This window comes from Xenopus laevis, chromosome 5L (genome assembly GCF_017654675.1).
Source record: "Xenopus laevis strain J_2021 chromosome 5L, Xenopus_laevis_v10.1, whole genome shotgun sequence".
NCBI classification, from domain to species: domain Eukaryota; kingdom Metazoa; phylum Chordata; class Amphibia; order Anura; family Pipidae; genus Xenopus; species Xenopus laevis.
The window spans coordinates 122,300,302-122,312,753 of record NC_054379.1 but is presented as its reverse complement, the minus strand read 5'-3'; the positions used below and the strand labels follow the sequence as shown (position 1 = coordinate 122,312,753).

The 12,452-nt window shown below is 39.9% G+C and overlaps 1 protein-coding gene across 1 annotated transcript; it reads left to right on the top strand.

Annotated features, from left to right (window-relative positions):
• The first annotated feature begins 7,609 nt into the window (after nucleotides 1–7,609).
• LOC121393804 (protein kinase C theta type-like) lies at nucleotides 7,610–10,586 on the top strand. Its single transcript, XM_041563352.1, has 5 exons — nucleotides 7,610–7,706; nucleotides 8,594–8,732; nucleotides 9,127–9,318; nucleotides 9,441–9,569; nucleotides 9,995–10,586. The coding sequence occupies exons 2-5, from the start codon at nucleotides 8,721–8,723 to the stop codon at nucleotides 10,109–10,111; spliced, it is 450 nt and encodes a 149-aa protein (XP_041419286.1). The 5' UTR covers nucleotides 7,610–7,706; nucleotides 8,594–8,720; the 3' UTR covers nucleotides 10,112–10,586.
• Nucleotides 10,587–12,452: the final 1,866 nt, after the last annotated feature.

Here is a 12,452-nt window from a genome sequence, read left to right as displayed (position 1 = left end):
ACTAAAGAAAAATAGTCTGGAGCCACAAAACAAAATACAGCTTATAAACTTTTAAAAGTTTTTTTAATTTTAACTGTTAACAGAATACAACAAACAGAAGTGCAGTGTGTATGTGTAGGCCTACTTTGAAACAAATGAAACACTGAATAGCCCTATTAAATGCTAGTGTTCTCATCTGTGTAATGTGACTTCTGTTTCTGAAGGTCCATGCTGATCTTCCCTCTCTTGTCTTGAGTGTGTGACCGTGATAAGGACCATGCTGAATCATCTTGCTATGGCTCGGTGTTGCCTGTCACTCCTGGGACGTATGTACAGCCCTCGCACCTGCTGGCGGCTTCCTGAGTGTGCGACTGCGGTAAGCCAACCATCCCTATCATAGAGGGTGATGCCGCTGAAGAATGCTTACCTGCCTTTGTAAGTAACGCTCACTTGTTAACTGCTTTTTCTGCTCAAGGAAGCCACACACACACACCCCATGTAAAATTTAAACCACACATGCACACAATTAGCGACAGCATACATACACTCTCTGTATGTGACATTGCAACATGACGTTTCTTGGATTGGTGGAAATTCAAACTGGGCCGCATTCATATCCAGGGCCGCATGTACCCCTCGGGCCGCAGGTTGGACACCCCTGCCTTAGTGGATTAAAATATCTTTCTTAAACTCTGCTGACCTTGCATTTTTAATAAAAAAAAGTACTGGCAAATAAAAAATTTTTTTATAGAGACACAGAGTTGTATTTGTATGGTACATTGAAATTTGCTGATAAAGAACTTGTAATAGAGCCCAACAGCTACTCCATTGTATATTCTGATCTGGAGATCAAGGCAAAACCATTAACATAAGCACAGCTGCTCTATACATTCAGATCTGAGGGGCAAAGCATTTACTGAGTTTTAAGAGCTTTTATTCTTCATATAGTTTAAAGGGATTATATCCCTTATAAATGCAGATTATATTCATCAAGAAATACATTGTCTATAATTATTCTGCCAAACACATAAACATATGCAAAGGGCCAATTACACCAGCTGACAAGAAAGGGGTCAATAATATTTCTGCCATGTTAAAATGGATGTTCACCTTTTATAAACATCTTCCTAATAAACATTATCAGTCAATAGCAACTTGCTTGTCTTTGAGTTTTTTTCCATTTGTATTAGAGTTAAAGTTTATTTTACTAGAATGGCAGAATCCCTTTCTTGGAGACTCATAGTGATCATAGTCACAAGCCGCTCCTCATTAAAGGGGTACTTCACCCTTAAGTTAACTTCTAGTATGTTATTAAAAAATCACCATTTCAGTTGGTCTTCATTGTTCATTTTTTTTTAGTTTTTTAATTATTTGTAATTTTTCTTCTGACTCTTTTCAGCTTGTAAACGGGGGTCACTGACCCCATCTAAAAACAAATTCTCTGTAAGGCTACACATGTATTGTTATTGCTACTTTTTATTAGTCATCTTTTTATTCGGGCCTCTCCTATTCATATTCCAGTCTCTTATTCAAAACAATGCATGGTTTGCTAGGGTACATTGGACCCTAGCAACCAGATTTCTGAAATTGCAAACTGGAGAGCTGCTGAATAAAAAGCTAAATAACTCAAAAGTAATAAAAAAAAACAATAGTAAATTATCTTAGGATATCACTCTTTATATCATATTAAAAGTTATCTCAAAGGTGAACAACCCCTTTAAGGTTATAGGAAACGGTCTCCAGCATTTACTCAGAGAGGAAATGTACCACTGAAGTACATAGCAAAGTAGTATTTACTACTATACAGTATGCCAATATTAAATGCTAAATTTTAGCATGTACAAACAATGCTGGCATGCCTGTAACTGTGCAATACAGAGACCAAGTATAATTTCATGCAATTCTATATGTAATACAAAGGTGACACATAGGGGGTTATTTACTAAACCTCAAATTTATCTGGTTGGACTTTTTGGGGGGGGGGGAAAAATGGGTTTTCGGAAACTGATCTCACGGGAACAAAAGTAAAAAATGACTCTGCCTAAGCTTAATCGCACATGGGTAGACAGGTAGCATGTTGGTCTGGAATGCTACAAATCTCCCCCCTGATCTAGAAACAGGCCTGGGACCAAAGTACATTTCCAATAAATCTATAATACCAGCTCTGGCCTGGAATTATATTCAGTAATTTATGGCTGAAAATGCTAATCACTGATTGGATTGCAGTCAAAATTCCCATCTGTCTATCGCTGCACCTAAGTTTATATAATGGAAAGTGCCCTTATATAACAGATTTTAGTTCCACTACAGAAACAGGGAATGATAGAACTAGATAAGTTCTTATTAAATAGGAGCAGAGACAAAGGAGAAGTGTTAACAGTGTTACTGCCTGCTCTACATTTATTTTCCCTATGGAAGAGGGATTGATGGAACTAGATAGGTTCCTATAATACAGGACAGAGACAAGGAGAACATGTTGAAAGTATTATATTTGCTCAGATTCTAGATCCCCTACAGAAATATGGACTGGTGGCACTAGACAAGTGCCTTTTATAGGAACAGAAACAAGAGGAAAGTGCTGGAGGGGAAACTGCGGCTCTACTCCTAATGAAATGAACTTTAGTGTAAATGTGATTTTAGATATTAAAGTCCACTGGGCTGATATGGGGGTTAAACCCTGTATTATTTCTCTTTGGCATGTCTCTTTCTTTGTATGTTTGAAATAATTATAAGAGGTATAGTAAATATGTTGCCCGTAAATTGAGTTTATTGGTATATTTATATACCAATGAACATGAATAAATGCATGAGCATACTAGAGCATAAAAGCATCTTAAACTGCTGATAGTGGTCTGTGCTAGGGATATTCAACTTGGAGCAATGTGGCTCAACTACAACTCCCAACAGCCTCCAAACACAGAGCCTGGTAGGTTATCCCAAGTCTGGCCAAGTGTCTATGCCTGGTCCAGGATGAAACGGTCATGTGACAAGCATTGCCATGCGCACAGCAGAATGACAGTTCAACTGCCATAATCTCACACTGCTTTGGTCTTGAGAGAGACTGGGTGCGTGTTTTGTTGAGCGAGATTTTTTTTGAGATTTCAACTGCGATTTGAGAAGAAGACATGTCTTCAAGGAGCATTTCAAAGAGTCCATCTCTAAAAGCCTCAATTAATGAGTGCAGCAGGTTATGCCGAAAAAGGAGGATCGTCAGCAGCGAAGAGGAAGAAATAGAGAAGATGAGGAAGAAGCTCTTCAAGGAGGAAAAGAAAAAATGGATTGACAGTGGTGATGAAGAAGAAGTAGAAAGAGAGAAGACGATTCCAGAGCAATCCAATAACAACAGGAAAATCAGGAGGTGCCTCAAAAGAAGGATCGAAAGTGACGAAGAAGAAGAGGCAACAAGTAACAACAAGACAAATCGATCCAATGACATCAAGAAAGGAAAGAAAAGAGGTAGGTACCAGAAAAGATGGATTGAAAGTGATGAAGAGGCAGAAGGAGAGAAGGAAAAACAGCCTAACAGCAACTTCAAGGAGTCAGTGAGAAGCAGGAGCTATGAGGGCAGTGTAAACATCACTGGTAAGCAAACAAATTAAATTTATACTATAAAATACATTAACTGAAAAATACTGTACATAAATATAAAGCTATATGTATATATGTGTATGTAAATGTAACATTTTGAAAGCTTCTGCCTTTCAGTATGGAGCTGGGCTAACTGACAAAAGGAAACTGCTCATGTGCTGTTGGTTGTGGGCTGAGGTCTGGTACCAAGGGCAGAATTGGGACTAAATACAGCGCTGATTAAGGATCAATTGGTATTTGGGTTTACCAGTGTTGGACTGGGACACCAGGGGCCCACCCAAAAACCTAAGACTAGGTGCCCATCAAAAGACCATAGATCAGGGGCCCACTCTCAGTACTATTATAATTCCTCTCCTCACACAACCTCTATTCTGCTAGTCTCTTTTCTTTACATGGTATAATCTATTATTCAATCTATTTAGTCTTTGTTCTCATAGAAATAGGGAATGGCCATGAAAAATGCCAAAAGTTTTGAAGCAGGAGGGTCCACTGATACCTGGGCCCACTGGGAGTTTTCCTGGTATCCCTGTGGGCCAGTCCAACACTGGGGTTTACAATATCACAATCATTATAAAGCTAGTATCTCCATTAAACTAGGAGTTTACCTTAAACGGGTTGTTCACCTTCCAAACACTTTTTCAGTTCAATTGTTTTCAGATTGTTCTCCAAAAATAAAGACTTTTTTCAATTGCTTTCCATTTTTTATTTTTGTACTGTTTTTCCAAAATCTAAGTTTAAAGTTAAATGTTCCTGTCTCTGGTGTTTCAGACATTTAGTTGATTTCTCAGCAGCATCTGTGGAATATTAGCAACTATTGTATCAATTCTAACAGCTGCCTGTAATGAAACTCTGGGATTCCACTCAGCAGACAAAATATAAGAACTGTATCAACTAAATGTATCAGTTTAGAACAGTTTAGAGCTGCATTAGAAAGGTAAAAATTTGATTTACCCTTCGATATCAGAAGAGTCAATTATACAAAATAGAAAGTAATTGGGAAAAGTATTTATTTCCGGTGAACTATCTGAAACCAACTGAAGTGAAAACAAGTGTTGGAAGATAAACAACCCCTTTAAGTTGAAGATTGCTTTTGAAAATCTATATATTATGGCAGTCAAATGTGTAAAACTAACAGAATTTATCCTTTCCCAGAGGAAAGAAGCAGCCACGGAAGAACTTGCATTGAGTCCAGGAGGCCTCTCTCACTGAACATCACAGAGTACGACTTCCACTATGTACTTGGAACAGGTGGATTTGCTAAAGTAAGTAATGGGGATCCCAGGAGGGAGACTTCCTTATCCATAATAGGAGAGAGGAGATATAAGGGCTAAGTTACAAAGTGCAACAAAATTGGCACACTGCACCATGTTGTATTGCCCTGAATCCCTTTATTTGCATACGACACTGCCAGGTGTAACTGTTTGTGCACTTGATATGAAGCACCATGAACAATCGAATTTGGACTATTCCCTAGTTGAAGTACACAAAAATGGGTCGAAATTAGATTGTTTGACTTTGAAAATTCACCCCGACCTTTGATATATCTGCCGCTAAATGTCAGAATTTTCCATTTTGCAAATGTTTAGGTGAGGTAAAATGAGACATATTTGTTTATTACTATTGGGGACTACACAATATATTTTATAAAATTTGATAAACCCAGAGGGAGGGAGATATGTGATATAAAGAGAGTACGGAAGTGAGAAGTTTTGGAAAAATTTTACATTGTCATTTGTCTTTAAAATAAATACTGTTATATAATGTGTGTGTGTTTTTTACTTCAGTGAAGTAATTTGATTTAGTTTATATATATAATGGAATTTTGGGAGGAGGGTTACTTACTTTAAGTTCATTAAATAATCTGTTTTTTGTTGCTTTGAAAACACTGTCTTTTTTTGCTTTATTGTGCTTAAACACAGCTCCTGTCAGCTAGTGTAGTGTTGGTATGACAGGAAGCTGTCACAGCTTTAAATTTTCCCGCTTTTAGTAATGTGTGTAGTTTTATTGAAAAAAAAACTACATTTCCCATGATGCATTTGTGGAAATACGCATGCGCGCCAGTAATTAAACGCATGCGCACTTTGTTGCGGAAATTGTAGCAGAGCGGTTAGAACTTCGGGACTTAGAGCGGTGCCGGTTCTTTTGAATTTTAACTTTTCCGAATGCAGCGGATCAGGTGTGCATAATCAATAAGTGTATGAGAGTTTATTATGAAAGCTTTGCCAACATCTTATTTTATTTGTTTTGTGAGTGTATTAGGTATTTTTTTTACGTACATTTATTAGTGCGTCACCTGCATATAAACAGCGCGTTCTGGCGTCCGAACGCGCCATTTATAAGGATATTATTTACAGTCCTGTCAATGGGGAAAATGTTCACTTGTAGATTATATTATATATATTCCTGCCAGTGACATTAAGACACAATGAATGAAATCCTTTTTCTTATTCCCCTGCCCTTCATAGGTCATGTTGGCTTCCACACCGGTGACCAGGAAACTTGTGGCCGTAAAGATCATCCAGAAGGAGCCAACGAATACATCTTCCATTGTGAAGGAGGCACGGGTCCTGAGGGTTGCTGTGGGACATCCATTCTTGTGCCATGCCCACGCAGCCTTCCAGAGTCAGGTACAAAATCATATCAGTCACTTCATTCTTTATATTAAGCTACAGGTATGCAGGGCCGTCAGGTCAATGAGCTTCATAATAGGCACTGCCATTTTTAGTACACAGGGGCCCAATAAAGGAATATTACAGCAGCCATCAGAGGGGTACAGGGGCAGGGGTACTGCAGGCAGATGTCCTGTGGCAGGGGGAGACATAGATAGAAAGCCCCAATTCACAGGTCAGAAAAATGGTAGAGATTGTGGAGGGGTTTTGTGAGTTATGAATGAGATTTAAGCATAATTGGGGTGTTGCATGAGCATGCGAGGTGGGCATTGTAGGTTATGGATCTGAAAAGCCATTTATGTTCCCTATTATATAGGTTTGTAAATCTTTCTGTGCTGTTCAGTGTGGTGTCACCTGTTCATGTGAGTCTCTTCTCCTCTGTCTCTATAACTAGCTCCATGCCTTCTTCATAATGGAGTACGCCAGTGGAGGAAGCCTTCATGAACTCATCGGAGACAGGCAACACCTGGAAGAGAGAGAAGTGATGTAAGTGGCAAAATCCTAATCGTACATGCGGAAAACAGGGTTAAAGTTGGTGGCCCAGTATAGAGAACCCAACCTTCCTGTACCCTGGAGAGCATGAGGTGTCTGGTGATGTTTTATATAAGAAGCATTTCAGCTGTCAGTACTGTGATAGAATAACTGTAAAGGCACATTGAGAGTCGTGTGGTTGCGCAACATAATATTGTAATATAAATAAAATCGTTGTAAGCTCTTAGGGCACAAAACGAGGAGAGTCAGGCAAGACAATGATAAGAAAGTTGAGTTTGGGGGTTAATTTGGCAGGTGCAAAAGTTTCATCCAAGTTTTTAATTTCTAACTGAACTGCATGGAATGGCCTCATAAAGCAATAGATTTGGCAGAAGGAAGAAGATTCTTTTCACTGTATGTTACTAAATGAATAGGAGTGTGACATGAGTGACTTATGCAGGGTCTAATTCAAACCAAGGATAAACTATTTCTAAATTGATCTTATTTTCTGGAATGGTTTTGCAGTGATGTAGGATATGATGCATTTTGAATAAAGACTAATAAACTGTTCTACTTTGGCAGCTTCTACTCAGCGGAGATGGTTTGTGGCCTGCAGTATCTACATTCTCGTGGCATTATCCATCGGTACGTGATGTTTGCCTCTTATCTATATATGCTCTTCATCAGTGGCGTAACTACCGAGAAAGCAGACCCCGCAGTTACGGGGGGCGTGGGGGTACAGGGGGCCAGGAGGGGCCTGCTTCATCAGTAACTACACCGCTGGTGCAAAATAATAACCGTTTGTCATTATAGTTAAAATAAAAAATAATTAAAGGCTCAAGTGAGGGGAGAGAGAGAACATGCACAGACTGACATTGTCTCTATTCCAGCAGCAGCAGCAGCACATCACAACAAAACATGTTATTTCTGCACAGCGCCCAGTGTGTTCCAAGCCTCGGGGTGAATCCTTCGCTGTGATTGGTGGAGTCTAATATCAGGGTGAGGCTTGGGATGCGCTTCTGTCACCTGTAGCTGAGTATATGTGAGATTCAGGCGCGCCTCAGTCTGAATAGAGAAGCGGCAGATTAGTGTGTGGGGTACTGGCCACAGGTGGGAAGGGGGTCGAGTTTAGTTTATGGGGCAGCTGCTCACACATAGGGGGGTTACACAGTGTAAATGCAGCCCTGAGGCACCAGACTGGCTAATAACTGCCCTAATACATTACAGGCTCCCCCTGACACATACTCACTCCCCATACACTTGCACTAATTTATAGTCTCCTGCCCCTCCTCCTCCTCATACTTTACAATATACCCCCTATATACTGTACATTGGCATCTCCCATATAGTCTCCTGCTCCTCCTCCTCCTTTTTAATATACCCCCTATATACATTGGTGTCTCCCATATAATCTCCTGCCCCTCCTCCTCCTCATACTTTATAATATACCCCCTATATACATTGGTGTCTCCCATATCATCTCCTGCCCCTCCTCCTCATACTTTATAATATACCCCCCCATATACATTGGTAGTTCTGGGGTATTTATATGTGAAATTGCTACTGTGCCATACTTCTATAGTACTGGGGTATTTATACATGGAATTGCTACTGTGCCATCCTTCTGTGAGTTCTGGGGATATTATTCATGAAATTCTCCCACTATTTTGTGCAGAAGGGGCCCTGAAAATTTTTTTGCAGGGGGTCCCTGGCATCCGAAGTTACGCTACTGCTCTTCACTTTCTTTTCTCCACTTATTCTTGAATTCTCACAAAATTCACTTCACTTCTAGTCACCCCGAGTTTATAAATGTGATAATGAAAAATGGGTTTCTATGGAATTTACTGTATGTTACATGAACTTTCTAACTCCATTGTGCCTTACAGAGACATCAAGCCAGGGAATGTTCTACTGAGCAGTGAGGGACACGTGAAGCTTGCTGACTTCGGTGTAGCAGCAGAAGAAGTGTTTGGCCATAATACCATCCATGGCCAAGCAGGGACATTGAATTACATGGCCCCCGAGGTGAGAAATATGTTCCAGTGAATTTATAATATAACATGCTGGTACAGACACACATGCTAAAGCATTAAGGGACTCATAATTATACTCCAGAGGGTCCATACACTGATAACCTGCACCTATAGTGCCACCTGCAGCCGGTAATTGCACCACATTGAAAAAAACAACTTGTAACTTAGGGTACAGCTCTTTGCTCCCCATACTAAAGTGCAGAAAGGGGTTACAGCTGAGAGTTTATTGAGCAAACGTGAATGGACACCACACCTCATTATTTGGTATTATTTGAATGCGATCAGAACTAAGAACAAATCTCATGTTCATAAACATCCACTTCATATAGAGAACTGCACAGAGAACCGTTTATAGGTTGGTAACTAATCAAATCTTTATTATCAAGATGCTACTAGACCGTGACTACACTGCAGCTGTGGACTGGTGGTCTTTTGGTGTTACACTATGCAAAATGGCCACTGGGAAATCCCCTTTCCAGACTGGATGTGACCTGCCCAAAGTGAAAAAATCCATCCTCAAAGATCAGCCCAACATTCCAGGATGGATCAGCTCAGAACTACGTAATCTTCTGAGAAAGGTAAGTCTGAGCAGATATTACATCTGCCCCTCCCCCTCAGTAGGTTTTTCAATCTCTTCATTTGCATTGTATTTATTACCCAAATCAGTATTGTAACATATGGAGTTCTTTTCTATCTTTAGCTTCTGAAAAAGAAGCCTCACAAACGCCTTGGAATCAATGGAAGTATCCGGCAACATCCTTTTTATGCTTCCATTGATTGGGAGGAGCTGGAAAGCATGAGGATACCATCACCTTTTCAGCCAGAACCTGTAAGTACCAAATACAATGGGAAATCACTGCTTTACATTAAGGGGAAGATTTATCAAAATGTGAGTTAAGAGAGAAAAAAAAAAACACGCACATTTTATTCATTGCTATGGGATTTTTACAATTGTATTTATCAATGGATGAAAGTTAGAACTCACCATTTGATAAATATGCTTCTAAAAATCTAATATAGAACGTGATTGAGTTTTTATTTATTAAGCTCTAAACTCACATTTTGATAAATGTTCGGCAAAGAATCCATCACTACTTGGCCAGCATCACTTCACTAGCAGCATTCAGGTGGTTACAGCTACTGGGGGGGGGGGGTAGACTTACCACTGCACAACTACATTGGTGGGGTGGGGAGAGGTAACTTTGTGACTGAAACAAAAATATTATCATTAAACAAAACCATTTTACTTTTCAGGAATCATCTGAAGATTTAAATAAGGTCACACCATCATTCATGGAGGTCCTACAAAACCCATCAGAGGACAATCTCATTCAAGGGCTTTCCTACATAAATCCCAGCTGGAAGGAGTAGAAGCCTAGCCAGGTGAGTTTTACACTGGCCTCCCTCACCTCAGTGAGAGTCTCTGGATACTTGTGCAGTAAAACCTGGCAGCACCTGAGTGGCTACGGGTAAGGCCGAAAGTCAAAGGTGGCTGTTATAAGACAGAAGAGCATGCCTAGTGTGGGATCCACTTACTTCCCTGAGGTTTGGGATCTTATCACCTACTCCACCTGCCTTGTCATCTACTCCACTCAAGTGTACCATCTATTTCATCTGGCTATATCATCTGCCAAAGTTAAAAGTCCAGTAAGCTTTCTATGTGCTTTCCATCACCTCCATCAGCAATCCGCCTCCATAATCAATTCTGCCTTGTCCATCTGGCCCTGTCACATCCTCACTCTGCCAATATTAGCTGCTCCTTTTACCAAATATTCCATCTGTCATCACCATCTAGTTCATCTTACCATGCCTGTCAGTAGCATGTGGGTCACTAAACTATCACTAATTCTCCATCTATTTTGCGACCTTGAGGCCAAAATTGGTAAAATGTGCTAGGCCCACCACAGTTAATATTTCTGTCAGTGTTCCCCATCCCAACCTTCATCTCCTCTTCCCGATCTCTCCTCCAGTTACAACCCCATCCTATACCCTAGTTTAAAAAAAAAACAAAAAAATTACAAAAAAAAAACCCTTTGCCCTCTCCTCTAGTTATAACCCTGACCTATTTCTCCCCCCCCCCCACAAAACAAAAAACAGTGTGATTCAGTTAGGGAAAATAGATTTGAAAGGTGTGTGAATGGTGTAAATGAGTGCCCCCCCCTCCAAGAAAGTCTGAATGGGGTGTGATTTGGTTAAAGAAAGTAGGCATGAATGTGAGAAAATGACGAGTACATGGTGTTAAAGCAGAGTAACCCACCCAACCCCTAGTTAGGGAGAGTAGACATAATAGGTGTGTGAATGAAGAGTAAAAGTCAGTGTAGAGAGAATGTATTAGTGAACTGGTTACATGAATGCATCTTATATAGCATAGGTCAGGAACAGTGAGAATAGTATGGATGCCTTTCTGGCAAGGGTGTATATACCAGGTTACTGGTAATCATTAGTACCACGTTGATCCAGGGACTGGTCCGATTGCCATTTTGGAGTCAGGAAGGAATTTTTTCCCCTCTGAAGCAAATTGGAGAGGCTACAGATGGGGTTTTTCGCCTTCCTCTGGATCAACTGGAAGTTAGGCAGGGTTTCCTTGGGTAAAAGATTGCACATGATTCATGTGAGCCTGTTTCTAGCTTTAGCCTATTGTCTCCCATAAGAAACAAGGAACCCCGAGTGTGAGAGCTTGAGGTAAGAATGAGTGCACGACTGTGTTAGGGAAATAGGTGTGAATGGAATGGACAGTAACCAGTTGCAGTGCTACCATGAGGTAAGGTGAGAATTTTGCCTCTGGTAGCAGCACATGGACGTTACCAGGGGCAGGAAAAAAACGTTCCTGGTACTTTAAGAGGCGGAATCCCAGTATTTAGACTGGAAATTCGGCTCTTCTAGTGTAGATAGCACAATTGCGCTCTCGGCACTAGCGATGCAGCCCCCCATAACCCACTCCAACGCTGAATTCTGAGTGGGGGAGGGGGAGCAGCATCGGGGGCACAAAAATGCCCCAAACAGTAACAAGGGTTGAAGCCTTGACGTGGCGTTACTGCTCACATGTTTAAACATGTGCTAATTCAACCCAAGGCATGACTGTACAAATATAAATGACATGAATATAGTTTTAATAATTTAGGTGTAATAAACAATACACCTAAAGAGAGGAACTAGACAAGGTTGTCCTCTCTCTCCTCTATTGTTCAATCTATCAATGGAACCATTAATTAGAACGTTAAAAAATGCTGATTGTTTACCTGGCCTATACATAAACAATTCAAAAGTTCAATTAACAGCTTTTGCAGATGATCTACTTCTATTTGTCAAAGATCCAAATAAAAACTTAACCAAGATTTTCTCCATCATCCAAAGTTTTGAAGCTATCTCTGGATTTAAAATCAATTTAAATAAATCAGAACTCATGGATGTTTATGGAAAAACTTCCTTAAATATGTTACAGCAAATGAGACTAAACAAAAGTCTCCCGTTTATTAAACACCTAGGTATTTATGTTCCGTCAGATCTCCATAGGCTTTACTCTCTAAATTATTCTCCTATGATAAAAAACATAATTTCCCTATGTAACAAATGGAAAAATATTCCTCTAAATTTAAAAGGCAAAATTGCATTCTACAAAATGATGATTTTTTCGAAAAGTATTTACAATATCATAAACCTACCTTTATTAATTAAACATAAGGACATTAACAAGTTAAGGTCAGCACTTATT

Bases quoted from the DNA above. Each gene is read 5' to 3' on its own strand.
- LOC121393804 (XM_041563352.1), top strand. The intron at 9,319-9,440 runs GTAAGTCTGAGC...TTCTATCTTTAG, and splicing joins TACGTAATCTTCTGAGAAAG to CTTCTGAAAAAGAAGCCTCA. The intron at 9,570-9,994 runs GTAAGTACCAAA...TTTACTTTTCAG, and splicing joins CACCTTTTCAGCCAGAACCT to GAATCATCTGAAGATTTAAA.